Source organism: Pinus tabuliformis, chromosome X (assembly GCF_031772625.1).
Source record: "Pinus tabuliformis cultivar Carrire ecotype Pingquan chromosome X, CPIR1, whole genome shotgun sequence".
NCBI classification, from domain to species: Eukaryota; Viridiplantae; Streptophyta; class Pinopsida; order Pinales; family Pinaceae; genus Pinus; species Pinus tabuliformis.
The window spans coordinates 1496662795-1496680491 of record NC_142308.1 but is presented as its reverse complement, the minus strand read 5'-3'; the positions used below and the strand labels follow the sequence as shown (position 1 = coordinate 1496680491).

At 36.1% G+C, this 17697-nt stretch overlaps 1 protein-coding gene and 1 pseudogene across 2 annotated transcripts; one reads left to right on the top strand and one right to left on the bottom strand.

The window, feature by feature from the left end:
• Positions 1-3139: 3139 nt before the first annotated feature.
• LOC149145708 (protein DMR6-LIKE OXYGENASE 1 pseudogene) lies at positions 3140-4135 on the bottom strand (annotated as a pseudogene). Its single transcript, XR_016265154.1, has 3 exons — positions 3890-4135; positions 3470-3791; positions 3140-3400 (listed from the first exon to the last, which is right to left on the bottom strand). The product of XR_016265154.1 is annotated as a protein DMR6-LIKE OXYGENASE 1 pseudogene (transcript).
• Positions 4136-12497: 8362 nt separating this feature from the next.
• Positions 12498-14281, top strand: LOC149145707 (putative aspartyl protease At4g16563). Its single transcript, XM_089448972.1, has one exon. The coding sequence runs from the start codon at positions 12638-12640 to the stop codon at positions 14099-14101; it is 1464 nt and encodes a 487-aa protein (XP_089305098.1). The 5' UTR covers positions 12498-12637; the 3' UTR covers positions 14102-14281.
• The last annotated feature ends 3416 nt before the right edge of the window (positions 14282-17697 follow it).

Sequence of the window (17697 nt, the reverse complement as noted above, 5' to 3'; positions counted from 1 at the left end):
CCATATATTCATTATTCTTTGAGTAGCGTATGTGTACATCCCTTTCATCATATGTAGGATATACATCCCTTTCATCATATACATCTCTTAGCCTGATAAAGTTTGATATCAATGAGCCATGATAAGCTTTCCAGCTCTGTATGACCATAAATTCTTTTAATAATGCATTATAGTATATTTCCATCTGTGCATACGATCATTCAAAATTTTCGATTTTCGATGTGTAGAGAGTCATTCATGTTAGGATAAAACAGTAGGGAGCATTTGATACCCTGGCATGCGAAAATTTTGAAGTGCCAGGCTCATTTCCTGACATCAGAACAAAAGGGTACAAAGCATATTATACCTTGACATACAAATTCATTTCCTGACTTAACTTGATAAAAGGGTACAAACCATTTTATGCCCGGTAAAAAGAATGGCATATAAGAACGGTTGTCACAGCCAGCAAACATATAATCTAGAGTCAAGAAAACAAGCATGTTAATTTAATAAGCATATAATCTAGAGTCAGAAAACAAGCATGTGGAAACGCAGGTTTGGAGAAAGGAAAAGCAAAACAAGCATGTGGAAACGCAGGTTTGGAGAAAGGAAAAGCAATCCAAGAGCACCAAAATGCACTTAGAACAAATGATGAACAATATTGTATCTATCTAGAAACTGTACACAAATTATAACCAGGGCAATGCATCAGGATATCGGAATGGGGAAAGATGGTAAGCATTCAATTAATATCGCAACAAGTTACAGTATTCGGATTTCCTCAACAGAAAACATAACCGGTTGTGTGAAAGTAGCCCTAAGCCCAGACAGAGAATTCAATAACACCTCCGCGCAGAAATACGGATAATTTCAATCGGTATCACAAATTTAAAGACTTTTAATGACGGATTTTGCAGGCATCCGCAACTTTTACATGTAAAGGATCATTTGAATGCTAAAACAGATTGAATTGTCTAAAAGAACAGACGTGATTTATGTTTTAAAGTCGCCATACCTTCGATTTCATCGGCAAGCCCAACCACAATTTCTCTTCGAATTCGAACAAGCCCAAACCGCTGCACAGACCCGAAGTAGTGAGGGATAAAAGGTAGTGTCGGCAATAATGAAGTTCCGTCAGGATTACCCCTCTACACGTAGACTTGACCTTGTCTTCAAACCCTGGCAATGGCCGTCAGCATTAGTGATGAGGATTTTCAAGCTTGATTATATTCAAGACCATAAAATCCATAAGCGGCGCTGACAGTGTAGAAGAGACTAAAATCCTGAGCATGACTTATTATATTTCATTACAACATCTCATCTAACTCATCATTGCAACATATCACACTCTAGAATGTACAGATTTAACCTTTATAAAATATTTTACAATATTCTGGTTAATAGTCACAAATCAAAAACTGAAATTTATCTCCAAAATATTTATCTCTAAAAAAACTAAAATAAACTCTACTCACTGCCACCTCCCGCGAAGCGAAAAAGCAGCATCTCTGCTCAGCATCAGTAACATCTGATGGTACAATTTCAGCATTCTCCATCTTCCCAACACTCAAAGATTGAGGAGACACTGTGACTGAAGGCTCGGAGGATAGTGAATGTTGAGGAGCAGGGCAAGCGGTGGCATGAAAGAATTTGACGGGGGTGCTGTGGAAACGATCGAATAGAATTTAATAATAGAGCCATCAAAAATACCCTTACAAAATCTCGTAATTCCTGAACAAACAAAATTAGCTTCATTATGGTTAAAGCTGCCAATGAAACCACAACATTACAATATCAATATGCTAGCGGCGATTGTACAAAGTAAATTGAAAACCAAAACATCTAATTACAAGTACAGAGTACCGAGCGGAGGCAACGACTATGTTATTAACATTAATGAAATCTTGGCAGCCGAATTTGGATTTCAAAATGTTATCAAAATCAACGCAAAGGATACGCAAACTTTAGAATTACCATCATATAAACCCATGTTATATCATATGCACAAGTGCACAAAATGATCAGATTCTGAGTTTAGATGGGTTTCTCTAGTGAAGACTAAAAATCAATTTAAAGAATTTAGAAGGAACAGAGAATGGCATTTTTTTTAAATTGCAGATTTTAAAGCATTTTCCAAAATTTCAATACCCATGCGGAAAACGATTACGTGTGAAAACATGCAAGCATGGTTACCATCTGTCGAAGATATCTAATATCATTCTGTTAAATGTGGCATTTTGATTTATATTTATTAATAACATTTTTTTTTTTAAATACTTTACTGAGTTTACAACGACTAGCTTTGGAGTTATGTCTTTCGAGGTATATCGGGCTAATTATAATGGATGTTGCTGCTCGGCACCCGGCGTGGCAGTCCTGCGATATAAAAATGCAAAAAGCTCCAACATATGGAAATATAAATTCGAAATCATTGCAATAGCAAGAAGAACAAAGGCTAGCTATACCTTGAAACATCAAGATTCAGGGAAGATGGAACTGAGCAGCACCGTCGTGCCGGCACAGTGGTGTGGCCTATATGCTCGTAAGGGAAGGACTCCATGGGCTCCGTTGGGACGATTCATAGCGAGCAGGACCATCACCTTGCCTAGACGCATATCCATATACCAATCACGAAGGAGGGGCTGCTCAACACCCTACATTCCTTTCAAGCAGGGGAATCCCTAGGACCTGACGGTTGGACAGTAGAGTTCTACCGGGGTTTCTGGGACCTTATTGTCGAAGACCTTCTTACGATAGCGGAAGATTCCTGAAGATTAGGTAAAATACATGCTCCTTCCAATACCACTTTGATTGCCAACATCCCAAAGGATGGGAACACAACTGGGTTTGAACACTACCGCCCCATTTCATTTTGCAATTGTATTCCAGGAGGGGATAGAGCCAGTAGGGAAGGGCTAGAGCCATTCAACATAAGCCTAGAAATGAAAAAAAGAATGGTGAAACTGCTATTTTTGCTTGGTAAAATCACTCAATATCGCACTTGGCTTCCCCGATTCGGGGGTATAAAATGAAAGGCAGAAGCGATCCTGCTGCTCGACACTCTCTGCTCCTGCTGCTCGACACCCTCTGCTCCTCTGCTCGGCAAACTAGCTGGTGGTTACGGGTCAGCTACGAGCAAGCTTGATACCACTATTGTTCATTCAGCAGTTGGATGGTCAATTTTGAAATAGTCCAAAACATGCTTGCCTTTTAATCCCTGGCTCCAGAAAACTCTCGTGAATTCTCCATATTGATATCCTTTGTACAGATCCGGATGTTGTTCATCAACCAGGGATGCTGCAGGGACAATGAAGGCATCCTGTGAAGGGCTATAAAACGTAGTAATTGATATACGTGCAGTGGACGCGTTCGTTACTGCTCGATGCTCTACACTCGTGAATTTCCCGTTGCTCACTACCTGAAAAATCATTGCCATTAATAATTCAATGGTCAAGGAAAATTATATTAGACGTGTTTTTGTAATTACCTGCAGTTGATCTCCCAAATTGATGACAAAGGCGTTAGCTATGAGTTCTACAGAAACCCATTTTCCATTTTTGAATACTTGCAAGCCATTAACATCGCCTTGCATTAGAACAGTGATGCCACCGGCGTCTGAATGGCCTGTTAAACCAAGCGTAAGATCTGGGTTTGGGCATGGAGGATAGTAATTCACAGTCATAGCTTGGCTGTGTTTTCCAAAAATTCTTTTCAAGTAATCAGAGCTGAGACCTAGAGCTTCAGAAATGGAAGCCAGCAATCTTAGAACCAGTGCTCTCACTTCTATAGCATATTTACTTGCAATTTCTCTGTAACAAAGGAATAGACAAAATAAATTTTCGGTTTTTATTGAGCTAACCCTTTATCTGTTATTTCAAGGGTTTTATGAAAATTTGTAGATGATTACCTGTAAGCTGCAGGCTTTTCAGGCCAAGAGCCTATCACTTCTTCCAGAGGATGACATGGATGCACCAGATAATCTCTCCAATTAAGGACTTTTTCTTTGCCAATATTGAAGCTTGGTGAAAGCCGAACACTCTGCGTTGGGTCCTCTGAGTAGAGGCATGCTCGGTCTTCCACAGGCATTTCGAAGAATTCCTTGGCAATTCCCATCATGCTTTTCATGACTGCCTCTGGGACGCCATGGTTCACAATCTGGTACCAACAATATATCAGAAAACCTAAATTCGATGAAGTATTATGCATATCTGAAAAACCTCCACAGCAAAAGCATGCAGAACATCTGTTGTTTTCTGTGGTGGCAGGTGGCTTTGCGGTGCCAACCAAACATGGCAGATGGCACGTCCCTGGAACCGGTAACCCGGCATCCACCGTACTTTATAAAATAATTTCCCGAACCTTATTACTTTGCATAAAATAACTTGATCGGCCTTTGTTTTAAAACACTTAGGATAAAATAACTTACACTCACTGGGCAGGCAAGGCCGGCAATAAGACCTCCAAATAGAAACATTGGATAAAAATTGGTTGAGCCGAACATTTTTTTTTAAAACATAGGTTTGAACCTCAAATGTACGGGTAATATTATTCGGTCAAAGTGAATTAATAGGAAGTCAACGATCGATCGATCGCTATAGTCCAGGCACGGACTAATAAATGTGAGACTCGGAGGACTCCACAGACTCCTCCGCAATCAACAAGGCACTTTGCAATGCGCGTAGATGAACCAGCAAAGTCTACACTCGCATAGACTTGAGCAGCGATTGTTTCTTTCATAGATGGACGGTGGCTCTGGATTGCTGTTACAACGATGTACCAAGAATTATGGAAACCCCCTTGGAAGCGACAGCCTCGGATTGAAAACATCAATGAAGATAAATTGTAGAGACTGTTATGTCAAATCAAGATAAATTCGATACTAAGTATTCCAATTTTCTTTCTTATTTATATTTAAGTTTGCCAATGCCTATTTCAATCTCATTTTTCATTGCAGAATTCTCAACATAGTTGCTTTTATTTGAAAATGACTTGTTTAGAGAGGCTCATTTTACAGTCAATATGACTTCTTAGCTCATTTTACATTTTACAGCCTACCAGTGTGTCAAGTTTTCAAAAAATTAATAAAATTAATTTTATCTAGCACAAACACATTTACCAATGTAGTTGATAAATACTGATAGGTTAATATCAACTACATTAATAATTATTATGGATATTAAAATTATTAATAACTATATAAATATCAACAACAAAATTATTTATATACATTATTATATGAATATTATATTAATATTATAATAATAATATAAACTACTAATAATATTAGTAATATTAATTAATAATAAAAATAGATCATATTATCATTATAGTATTAAAAAAATATAATAATATAATTATTATTATATTATTATATTATAATATATACTAATAATAATAATTAATAATATCTCATTATATTATTATAATAATATACAAGTATAATTATTATTATAATAATTATATAATTAATATTATTATAATATATTAGTATAATAATAATAATAATACTAGTTACTATTATATTATTTTATTATTATTATTATAATAATATGTTATGATTATAATTATATTATTATAACAATAATATAAAATCTAATGGACTAATATTATAAACCCACACAAATATAAATATTACAAAGACTAAAATAAACATGATTTATTTTCATGGTGAGACAATCCTTGTCACAATGTGACATTCAGCCATTGTTGACCATGGTTGGCTATGATTGACGATTGACCATGATTGATATTATAAACCTAAGGGAATAATAAACCCAAGGGATTGATATTATAAACCAAAAGGAATAATAAAACTAAGAGATTAATACTAAAACCCCAAGGGATTATGAATCGAAGGGAATAATATTAAACCCATGGGACCAATATTATAAACCCAACATTGATAAACCCAAATATAAATACTACAAACACTAAAATAAACATGGTTTATTTTGATGGTGAGACAATCCTTATCACAATGCAACATTCAAACATGGTTGACCATGATTGATATTATAAACCTAAGGGAATAATAAACTCAAGTTATTTACATTATAAACCCAAATGAATAATAAACCCAATGGATTAATACTAAAACCCCAAGGGGTTATGAACCCAAGGGAATAATATTAAGCCCAAGGGACTAATAATATAAACCCAACATTTGTAAACCCAAATATAAATATTACAAAGACTAAAATAGACATGATTTATTCATGGTGAGACAATCCTTGTGACAATGTGACATTCAACCATGGTTGACCATGATTGATATTATAAACCCGAGGGAATAATAAACCCAAGGGATTGGTATTATAAACCCAAATGAATAATAAACCCAAGGGATTAATACTAAAACTCCAGGGGATTATGAACCCAAGGGAATAATATTAAACCCAAGGGACTAATATTATAAACCCAACATGCGTAAACCCAAATATAAATATTATAAGCACTAAAATAAACATGATTTATTTTCATGGTGAGACAATCCTTGTCACAATGTGACATTCAAGAATGGTTGACCATGGTTGGCTATGATTGACAATGGTTTACCATGATCGATATTATAAACCTAAGTGAATAATATTAAACCCAAGGAACTAATATTATAAACCCAACGTATATAAACCCTAAGACAAATATTATAAACATTTAAAAAAACATGATCGACCATCATTGATTTTTATATTGAGATAATCCTTATCACAATTCCATGTTGGACCATGGTCGACATCATAATAAACCATGTTTGACTTGGGAATAATAAACCTAAGCGATTGATATTATAAACCCAAGGGATTAATACCAAAACCCTAAGGGATTATGATCCAAAGGGAATACTATTAAACAAAATGGACTAATAATATAAACCCAAACGAATAATAAACCCAATGGATTATTATTTATTTTCATGGTGAGAGAATGCTTATCACAATGTGACATTCAAACATGATTGACCATGGTTGTCTATGATTGACAATGGTTTACCGTGATCAATATTATAAACCTAAGGGAATAATAAACCCAAGGGATTAATATGAGAAACCCAAAGGAATAATAAAACGAATGGATTAATACTAAAACACCAAGGGATTATGAACCCAAGGGAATAATATTAAATCCAAGGGACTAATATTATAACCCCAACGTATATAAACCCTAAGACAAATATTATAAACATTAAAATAAACATGACTGGCCATCATTGATTTTCATATTGAGACAATCCTTATCACAATTCCATGCTGGACCATAGTCGACATCATAATAAACCATGTTTAGCTCAGGAATAATAAACCCAAGCGATTGATATTATAAACCCAAGGGATTAATACTAAAATCCCAAGGGCTTATGGACCTAAGGGAATACTATTAAACAAAAGATACTAATAATATAAACCCAAGGGAATAATAAACCCAAGGGATTGATATAACAAACCCAGAGGATTAATAAACCCAAGAAGTAAGGTTTGTGGCCCATGGAATAATGTAGTGCAGAAATCCTCTCTTTATGCTCTCTCCCTATCCCTCTTTTCAACTCTAGTCATTGATGAAATAAAATGCATTCGAAAAGAATGGAGCCCCTTTTCCACCTAGTGGCCTAGTTATAACACAAACCAATAGCCTATTAGTGGTTAGGTTTGACTCCTTCAACTCTTTAGTAGAGTTACAATAATGACTTTTCTAAAGTTTACTTCATCATAACACGTGGATAGCCCCTTTTATATGAGTAATGGGGGTTAATGTGGCATCCTCTTGAATTATGGTGGTTAAAACAAGAACATCGACTTCCAAGTGGCATAACTTTTGCATACTGACTCTGATTGAGGTTATTCTTGTGCCATGAGAATGTTTTCTATGTGTAGAATAAGAGAAAAGAGTGTGGCACAAAAGAGACAATTTTTTATCCCCAAAACATGTCGTTTGATGCCCCCAAAACGCTTCCAGAAGGTTTCAAACACCAATTTGCTAAATTGGGTCCCTTTGGTAAAAATGGTCTTGTGATTTAATTCCTCCACTTTTTCCACTTTGAAAGCATTGAGATTGATGAAAAACAATATAATGATCCAATCCATATCACTCTCTTTCAAAACATCAAAGGCTTCACACCATTTTTCTTTCATCAAGTCTCTTTCAACAATGTTTATAGGGTTTGAAACCAACATGCATATTGATTCCCAAAAGGTGGAGTGGAACTGGATAGGGGATCTTAGTAAGTCTTCGAAGACCTAGGAGATATTGTCAAAATATCTTCACAACTCATGGTTACAACTCTTAGTAATGGACACTTTTATATGATCCTCAACTCTTTATTCTATTTTTCCCTCTATTTTGATGAGCATAAACTCTTCCTCATGATTTAAAAAAAAAATTGAGCAAACAAAAGAGGAACTTTTAATACAACAATTATATGTTTTTGTTTAAATTAGTTTCTTCAAACTCATTGTGCCACGTTATAGAAATTTTGAGTTCTAAAATGGGCCTCATAATGAATATTATAAAATAATAGTGGAAATAATAAAAAAAGATTAGATTACCTCATCAAGTTTTGGAGGGAAAAAAGAAAAAACTATAACTCTTATTTTCAACTTATCTCCCTATGATTTTACTCAAATTTCAAGCGGGAGTACTCGTTGGATGCAGATTTAATTTTTCATCCAAAGAGTACCCGTGTTGCATATTTTCGATGGACCCTACTACACAAAAAATGTGAAATACATGAAAAACGTGATTGCAATCACATTTTTTCATGTATTTCACATTTTTCATGTAGTAGGGTACTCGTTGGGTGCAAAATTAGATTTTACATATAACTAGTGCTACCGCTCAAAATTTGAGTCAAATTGTAGGGAGATAAGTTGAAAAAACGAGTTGAAAAATTAGTTTTTTTCTTTTTCTTTTTTTTGACCTATATACTCAAAAATTGGTAAATCATCCCCCATGATTTACACCATCATATTGAATCCTCTTGGTTCTTATAAAGTTGATTTTTGTTGTACATTTTTATTTTGAAACCCATTTTTTACCTCAAAATTTCTCCAATAGCCATTCTTTTTTATCATAACAACATCTCATGAAGGATGGTGGGCTAATTTTAGATGTATTTGTTTGTTTATGACTTCTAATCTTAATACTTCTAGTGTTATTAGGAGATGGATCCACTATAAGTCACCAGACTGCCTTTTCCATATACAATTGTAATTCTAATAGAATGAATAATCGGAAAAGGATCCACAATGTTCATTTTTACAATTGATGTTTTGAATAAAGAAAACGATTCATCATGAGGATTAACCATCAAGAGATAACGTTACAAAATAAAATCACTTTTATTTTGGAAAAGGGTCAAAATTTAAAAATTATGACCTCAACATATCACTTGTGAGAATTAAACCTAGGTGGGGAGGATGACAATCATTCCTCCCAACCATCCGAAGAGACGACTTCTCTTATGTTGTTAGGAGAGGCCGTTCAAATTAATCACACCCTTTAATACCTTCAATGATGTGTGGAATGTATTGGTCTAATATAGAGGTTTCATTGTTGAAAGGGGTAGTTTGGATGGAGGTTGTAGGAATGATGAGGGCGAAATAAAGGCCTAGATCATAGACAATAGTCATAGGGGATCTCCTATATCCCCCTATGAGCTATGCATGCAAATACAGGCCTAGTCGTGCTAGATAGGCAAACTAGGTAATAAAGACTACAACACCAATCAACTCTAGGATTGGAGACGGTATAGGGTTTTATTTAGTCTTGGTCTATTCTTTGTTTAAGGATAGGTTTGCATAGAATTATAACTCCCTAGGAAATGGGGTGGTTCTTTGTTTAAGGTTGGGTTTGCAAAGGATTATAACTCCCTATGAAATGGGATGGTCTATGGAAGAGATCCTTGCTGCTTCCTTATCTTGAACATTGATCCCTGACCTTTTCTCTAGCCATAATGCCTCCACTCTCTACCTAGATCTGTCTTTGATCCTTGTAGTTATCCTATCCCTTGACAACACAATTTTTAGCCCTCTGTGAGCCTAGACTATATTTCAATTGGAATGGTCATCCTCTGGGCCCCATTGTTGTAGTAGGGTTATTTTTGAAATGAATTCCTTAGTTGGTCAAGCATAGAAACCAACCATCTCCTAATCATTAAAACTTGGGTTAATATTTGAAAAATGAGCCTTCCTCTTTTCCTAGCTCTTCCTCTTCATGGGCATTTGGTGGGATTCTTATTATGTTTATATTGTGAGTGGTGCTCCTCCAAAGCCTCTTTATGATTGGTGTTTTTTCCTCTACTTATTATCTCCATCTACCTACAATCACGAAACTTGTTGGCAATACCACAAGTTCTATATACAACAAAATGAATACCAAGAAATGCACTTCCTTGACACTTGATCCCTCCCCTCCCTTCAAGACTCCCTGACACCTCAATAAGGCTCAACATGATGCCATATGGAGAGGTTGTGATTTCCAATATCGATTTTCTTAGAGCATTAAAAATGACAACGACTCACTAGAAAGTATTGGAAAACATAATTTAAAATTTTGATTTTTTATTTTAATTCTCCTGAAATTAGAAATGCCAAAATTTTTAAACTTGTTGAATTGCACTAAAGGACAAGCAATGGACAAACTTTTATTGTGCAGCTGATTTTTGGTGACCAATAAAATACCATCTTAAAAATGAAGACGTCATTTTGAACGTGCAATTTACAGGGATCTAGGGAGATTAGCTCATTTCGTCGACTACACTATTGAAGCTCCTTGCCTTCTGATCATGGGTACAAAGGGTTATTATTTGAACATGGGGTAAGTTGTATTTATTGGTCATACATGTGAAAAGCAGAAGATCATAAACAAGGGACTAACTAGCATACCTAGTATGCTTGCAACTTCTACTTCCATTGCATTGTCATGTATGCTCATACCCTCCATGGCGTTGACAATTACTATGACATTTTCATGCGCTATGGTAGCTTCACTTGACTCACTCTCAGTTGGCTTTAGTTCTCAAGTCAGTTGTTGTTTGAGAGAAGCATCAACAACAAGCAGGAAGCCAAGGCAGAAGGAAATTAAAGAGAACAACATGTGGCCAATTTGGGCAGAATTTAAGAGCCGTGTGTACTAGAGAGCTTATGAGATCCTGGTGACATTTGCAGTGTAATAGTAATATTAAGAGCAAACAATCAATATTAACCAAATAATGCTCAGCGTTAGTAGTGTAATACTAATATTAAGAGCAAACAATCAATATTAACCAAATAATGCTAGCATTACTTGATTAAATAAAATTATATAAAAGAATATTACAATAGATCTAAATTTTGTGCCTCGGGACATGGCTAAATAAAATATTAAAATTAAAAAGTGAAAATTTAATTAAATGAAGAAAACAATTATTATAATTTTAAAATTTAAATTTAAATTTGATATTTTGATTCTCATGCAAAAACGAATGCCAAACAGCCCTACTATTACTATAGTATTGCTGCCTTACAGCAAGCACTAATAAGCTGATAACCAATAAAATTACCATCTGAAATTGTACATCGTAAATAAACTGCACATCCTTGGAGACTTTCAAAGCATTGTTATGCAAAACTCCTACTAAACCTTTGCATGTTAAGGCATTCCTATGAAAATGACTACCCATCCTTAATGTTTCTGATCATCCTAATTTTCTTGTTCAAGAGACAAATGCACATGCACATGGGTTTCATATTCAAAGATTTAATTCTAGGTTAAAATTTATAAGAATTTAGTTGTTAAATTATTAGTATTGAAGATAATTATTATGGATTATTATTTTGAATGTAGGTTGACTTATCATAATTATTCAAAGAAAACGATTTTATCTAAATCACAAATTTTTAAGGGATAAGTTTTCACTCTTGCTAAATACTTCAAAATCTTAGACTTTTAACCTATTTCAATAGGTCAAAGAAACACAAACAAACTCTTAACCAAATAAACACAACTTCAAACCCAATTGCTTTGAAGTATATGTGTGCGTATTAAAAATGGTATAAATTGAAATATTAAAAGTCGTTAGTTTGAAATCATAACAGAACGATCTCTATCGATGACTGTAGAAGTTCTTACATTGGAAGGCACGCAGGCAACTGGACCGTTTAATTTTCAAAGCAGAGCCTACAAGTCTCTGAATTTCGTTTGATTTGTCAATTTGATGAAAATTTTCCTCCACTTACTTCTTCGTGACTGGTCAGCACCAAGGAGCAATTTCTTCGTTACTGCTCAGGCAGTGGTAAAAGAGCACTATGAAGAATTCTGGTAACCGAGTCTTTCGGAATTATAGCCGTCCTCAATACGCACCATCCACTTCCAGTGCGTCGTGGAATTTAATGGACCTGTGCTGCATTACACGCGGTTTCTCTGCTGCTTCTCAGGTAAGTGGAAGAAAAATATATATTATATAGGTTTGATTTTACATTTTTGTGATTATACTCATTTTTTGGATTATATTTTCGTAATTCAAGTCAAGTCAATTCCAGAGACTGGAATACTAATCTTCTTCAATTCCTAATGCGCGTTCACAGTGTGTGAGCTTGGATTAATAAATATCCCCATAACCCTATTGATATCACACATTTCAAAGGCCCATTATTCAGTGTTAGTTTTTTGCAAGTTTCTCAAGATGGTAGCCTGCAATCTGATCATCTCATTCCTCCTCCTGCTTCTCCAAGTCTCTGTAATACTGTGTAGTGATGACATACTCATCACACTTCATGGAAATGAAAACTCTGTTCATTATGCAGGACTTGTGCAGGAGGATCAAGAATACGAAAAACTTTCCAAGATCGTGGAAGCGAGCCAGAATCGAGCCCGGGGACTGAAGCGCGGGATTCATCATGGGCACGGGCAGATGAGCAAAAGGGGGAAAAATGAAAGCGTAGGGGAGCCTCTGTACGCCCGCAGCTTCGGAGAATATTCAATCAAATTCTCCGTGGGAACTCCACCACAGAATCTTTCGCTTCTCATGGACACCGGAAGTGATCTTGTCTGGGTGCCCTGCACACGAAATTATACCTGTATCGACTGCCCTAAAACGAGGGCTAAGAATTCCAATGGCCTATTTCTTCCGACTAAGTCAAAATCTCGCGAGCTTCTGAGTTGTGCTAATCCAAACTGCAAAGCCTATTATGGTAAACACACAGAGGGCTTATGTGGGAATTGCTCTGCCACCAAGAATTGCTCTCAGGTCACTTGCCCCGTTTATGAAATTGAGTATGGAAGCGGATTCACAGCGGGGCTGCTACTTTCAGAGACCTTGACTTTACCATTGGAAGACAGAAGGCCATCAATAAAGCATTTCGTGGTGGGATGCTCGGTACTTTCAATAGATCAACCTTCTGGTATTGCAGGGTTTGGCAGAGGTGCTCTGTCTATGCCTTCCCAGCTTAAGCATCAACACCTCATTGGCAAAGATAGATTTGCATATTGCCTTCAGAGCCACCGCTTTGATGAAGAGAACAAGAAAAGCCAACTGGTCCTCGGTGACAGGGCGCTCCCCAGCGACATTTCTTTGAATTACACTCCCTTTCTGAACAATTCCAGAGCTCCTTTTTCCTCTTCTGGATACAAATCGTTGTATTATATTGGTCTCAGAGGGGTCAGTATTGGCGGGAAAAGATTAAAGCTGCCTTCCAAATTATTGAGATTCGACAGCAAAGGCAATGGAGGAACCATTATAGATTCGGGAACTACTTTAACAGTCCTTAACGAAGAAATCTATGAGAAGATTGTTGCTGGGTTTGCTTCTCAGATTCGATACAGAAGAGCTAGAGAAATTGAAGCCAAGACTGGTGTGGGACTCTGTTACAATATCTCTGATATAGATAATGTTCTGTTGCCTGAGTTTGCATTCCATTTCGAGGGTGGCTCAGACATGGTGCTGCCTGTTGCCAACTATTTCACTTATTTTGACAGTTTTGATTCCATCTGCTTGACAATGGTGAGCTCCAGAACTTTTAATTCAGAGGTTGATCATGGACCCGCTGTGATCTTGGGAAACTATCAGCAGCAGAATTTCTATATATTGTACGACAGAGAGAAAAATCGTTTAGGCTTCACTCAGCACACCTGCAAGACCTTCCACTGAATCATGGGCATACTATATTTCCTAGTTTATCATAATGTTCGTATGTGTTTTCAACAGAGTATTTGAATAGTTTGGTATCACACTATTCATTATTTTAACTTCCATGTATTATAGATTGTGGTTGTTTTACACTACAATTTACTTTGCCTATATTAGCTTTATGTAAGGATTTCATCTCAATGTTTTCTTATCACAGTTTTATATGTTTCTTATTACAGTTTTATATGAGAATCAGCAAATGATTTGCTAGAGTTTGAATTAGCTTCGAGAAAAGATTACATCTTAGAGAAAAGATTACATCTTAATGAAGATGTGTTTTTATTATGATTTATATGGAAATTTGCCTCGTTCTATTTAAATGTTCTTTAATCATGAATGTATTTTTATTATGATTTATATGAGAATTTGTCTCTTTCTATTTAAATGTGCTTTTATCATGATTTTATATGAAAATTTGCAATGTTTTTTTTATCATGATTTTACATGAGAATTTGCCCATCATATTAATTAAGATTAGCCCAAATTTGAATCAAGAGTGAATGCCATTTATTATGGGGAGTCCTAATTATTAAGAGATAATTAAGATAGATCATAAATAAAAAATATCTTATTCTTTGATTAATTATTTTTATAATGATTTTGTATTTTGTTAATTGGTGTGGAATGGTTTATTTCATATTTTTGTTATTAATATATGTATGTTGATTTCATATTTGGGTGGCTGGAATGAAGTTTTTTTTAATGAAACGGGTAGTGATTTGTATAAAAAGTTTAATTTGGTTTCAAGGTCAGAACTTTACATAGATCAATTGTTTTTGATGCTTCATAGGATTTACATAAGCAAAAGATATCTTTCCTACACGTTTGCTTTCTACTAACTATGATTCTTTATTGATATTTGTTGTATACCTTCCAAAAAACTCCTAGAAACAAAAATTATTTGCAGTACATTAAAAAAAGCATAATACCTACTCTAAAACTGATGCACCAGTGTCATATGTTGCCTTGACTGAGGTTGTTGCTTTGCCCTGCTCTAGATATGCCTACTCAATTGCGCCTCACTACTCTTGTTTTGCCACATTCTTGTTGTAGTCCATGCCTTCTTGAGATCCTATTGCTCCTTTGGTCTTGTCTGCTTCTAGCCCTTTCATCCTCATATCCAATATAGCCATTTCCACTTCCAATATTGTCTGAAGCTTCTCAAACTTCCTTTGTAGTGACTCACATTTTTTATCCAAGAGGGCCAAATCCGTCTCTTTTTCTTGTGCCTCCAATTCACTTCGGCGGTTTAGCAGATTCATTGTGTACTTCATAGTCTTTGTTAAATGTTCCAGTTGTCTGTTCGTTTTCTCCTGCTCCTGAACAAAAAAAGTTTGTATATTTTTCACCAGTCACTTGCTTGTCTCGAGATTTTAAACCAAGGCCTAAAAGATCCTTCTTCCCTTCAATTTCACTTGAGATATGTAATTGGAATGAAACAAAAAACCTTTTATACACAGGCCAACCTTGATTTTTGGCTCTCCTCTTTCGAGGTTGTAATTCAATAGCGATTAGATCTTATCCTTCTCCATTCATATGCCATCAAAACATTCCACCTCGAATAATTCCTTGATATCAATCATAATTTTCGCTATTAATTTGACACAGTGCATGCATCAAGCCCATTCAAAGTATTTGGTTTGGCACCCTGTAATCTCCTTTCATAGTCTCGAGAGGAATTGATTAACCTCTAGTTTTCGAGCTTGGTGATTTCGTGTATTAATACTATACATATGTTTTATATCTATAACACTCGATCCCATCCCCTTAAATAAAACAGGCTAGATGGAAGGTGTTACTTTCATTTAACTTGACTTCCATAGTCTTGTCATGGAAATGAGATCACAAAATTCCTCAACTTTAAAATTCTTTAAATCTAAAACCCAATATTTCCATTGTGTCTGGCTCGACGAGAGCTTTCTAGAAATATAAAGTTTACCTTTGGATCAAAAGTTATAACCAATTGAAACCCTGACCAATGACCCATTGCCATGCTAGTAGGTTTTTCCATGTGACACCCACATGCCCCTACATGGTGCCATGAGGCAACCCTAGCTAATGGTCCACATTAGCGCACTGCCTTGTAACAATTCCACTGTGGTATTAGCCACATCACCACAACCTAGGGCCCACTAGACTGACCCCTTGGCCTATTTTGTGACCAATCCATGTTTATTGCCCCTCGGCCCTTGGCCCTTCCATATGTTCTGCAAACTGCTTACACCCTGAAGTCTTGAGCCGATGAGTTTGAATGTTAATGGACATGAGGACTTCCTATTAACCTCATCCCCATTAACCTTGCTCACAACTGCAGCACTGTTCCTCCAGGTCACGAGACCTGGAGGTCTCAGATGTAAAGTTTACCATGAATTCCCAAGGGAATTTCTTGTCCAACTCACCTGCCATTCTCAACCTTACTTGGTAGGCACATTACTGATCCCCACCAAGATCTCGAGACCCTGAGGTCTGAAGACAAAACCCCTTTGATGTTATATGTTGGGAATATCCCCATCTCTCTCGGTCATCAATCTTGACCTCTTTTCACTCATTGCACCTTTCTTTCTCCCAAGGACTAAGGTGCCAATTATTCTCATTGAGTGCTAGAGAGATTCTCATCTCCCTTCGCCGTCAATCTCAACCTCCTTTCCCTTGTGCACATTACATAACACCCCGAAGACCCAAGACCTTAGGACATTGAGATGATGTCATCCCTTGACATAAGCTCGAGATGATGTCATCCTGAGATGACATCACCCTGACATCATCTTGTCTACATGGCCTCCTTCGAGAGTGGCACATGTCACTAACTTTGAACCCTTTGACCCTCCAAAATGGTCGATTCTGGCTAAATAAGGTGAACAAAGTATTACCATAGAAGGCTAATACCCTGCCCCTCAAGCATAGCAGCGGGTTATGTTCTCAACTCCAACATAGCATTGTAGCAGCTTGAGGATGAAAAAGTTGTTATCACCACAAGCTCTTTCAGCTACGTTAAATAATTATGGCAACCTCCTTCGATGCGACAGCCCCGGGTCGAAAACATCAATGAAGAAATATGGTTTCCCTTATATGAAATGGTCATTACCAAGAAAAGATATTACAGATACACCCATTGAAATGGTCATTATAAGGATAAGATAAGATAAGAGTGGGGTTAAATAATTGAGTTGGGATTTTAGATATTTTCCTTCAGGTCTTTATACAAAGTTTTGTGGTTCGTTGTTTTGGCCAGTTCATGATTGAACGTCTAGTGTGGTTCCATTGAGGTCATTTTAATGATGAAAACTCATTCATTGAAATTCTAATAGTCTATCGTCAATTATCCCAACAATATTAATAAATGTAACACTCCAATCAACCAGGGACTTTGCAATGCGCGTAGAGGAACCACTAATGTCTACACTCGCGTAGACTTGAGCAGCGATTGTTTCTTTCATAGATGGACGGTGGCTCTGGATTGTTGTTACAACGATGTACCAAGAATTATGGAAACCCCCTTGGAAGCGACAGCCTCGGATTGAAAACATCAATGAAGAATTCCCCTCACGAGTCACGAT

Excerpts from the sequence above, each read along its gene's own strand:
- LOC149145707 (XM_089448972.1), top strand. The coding sequence starts at position 12,638 with ATGGTAGCCTGCAATCTGATCATCTCATTCCTCCTCCTGCTTCTCCAA.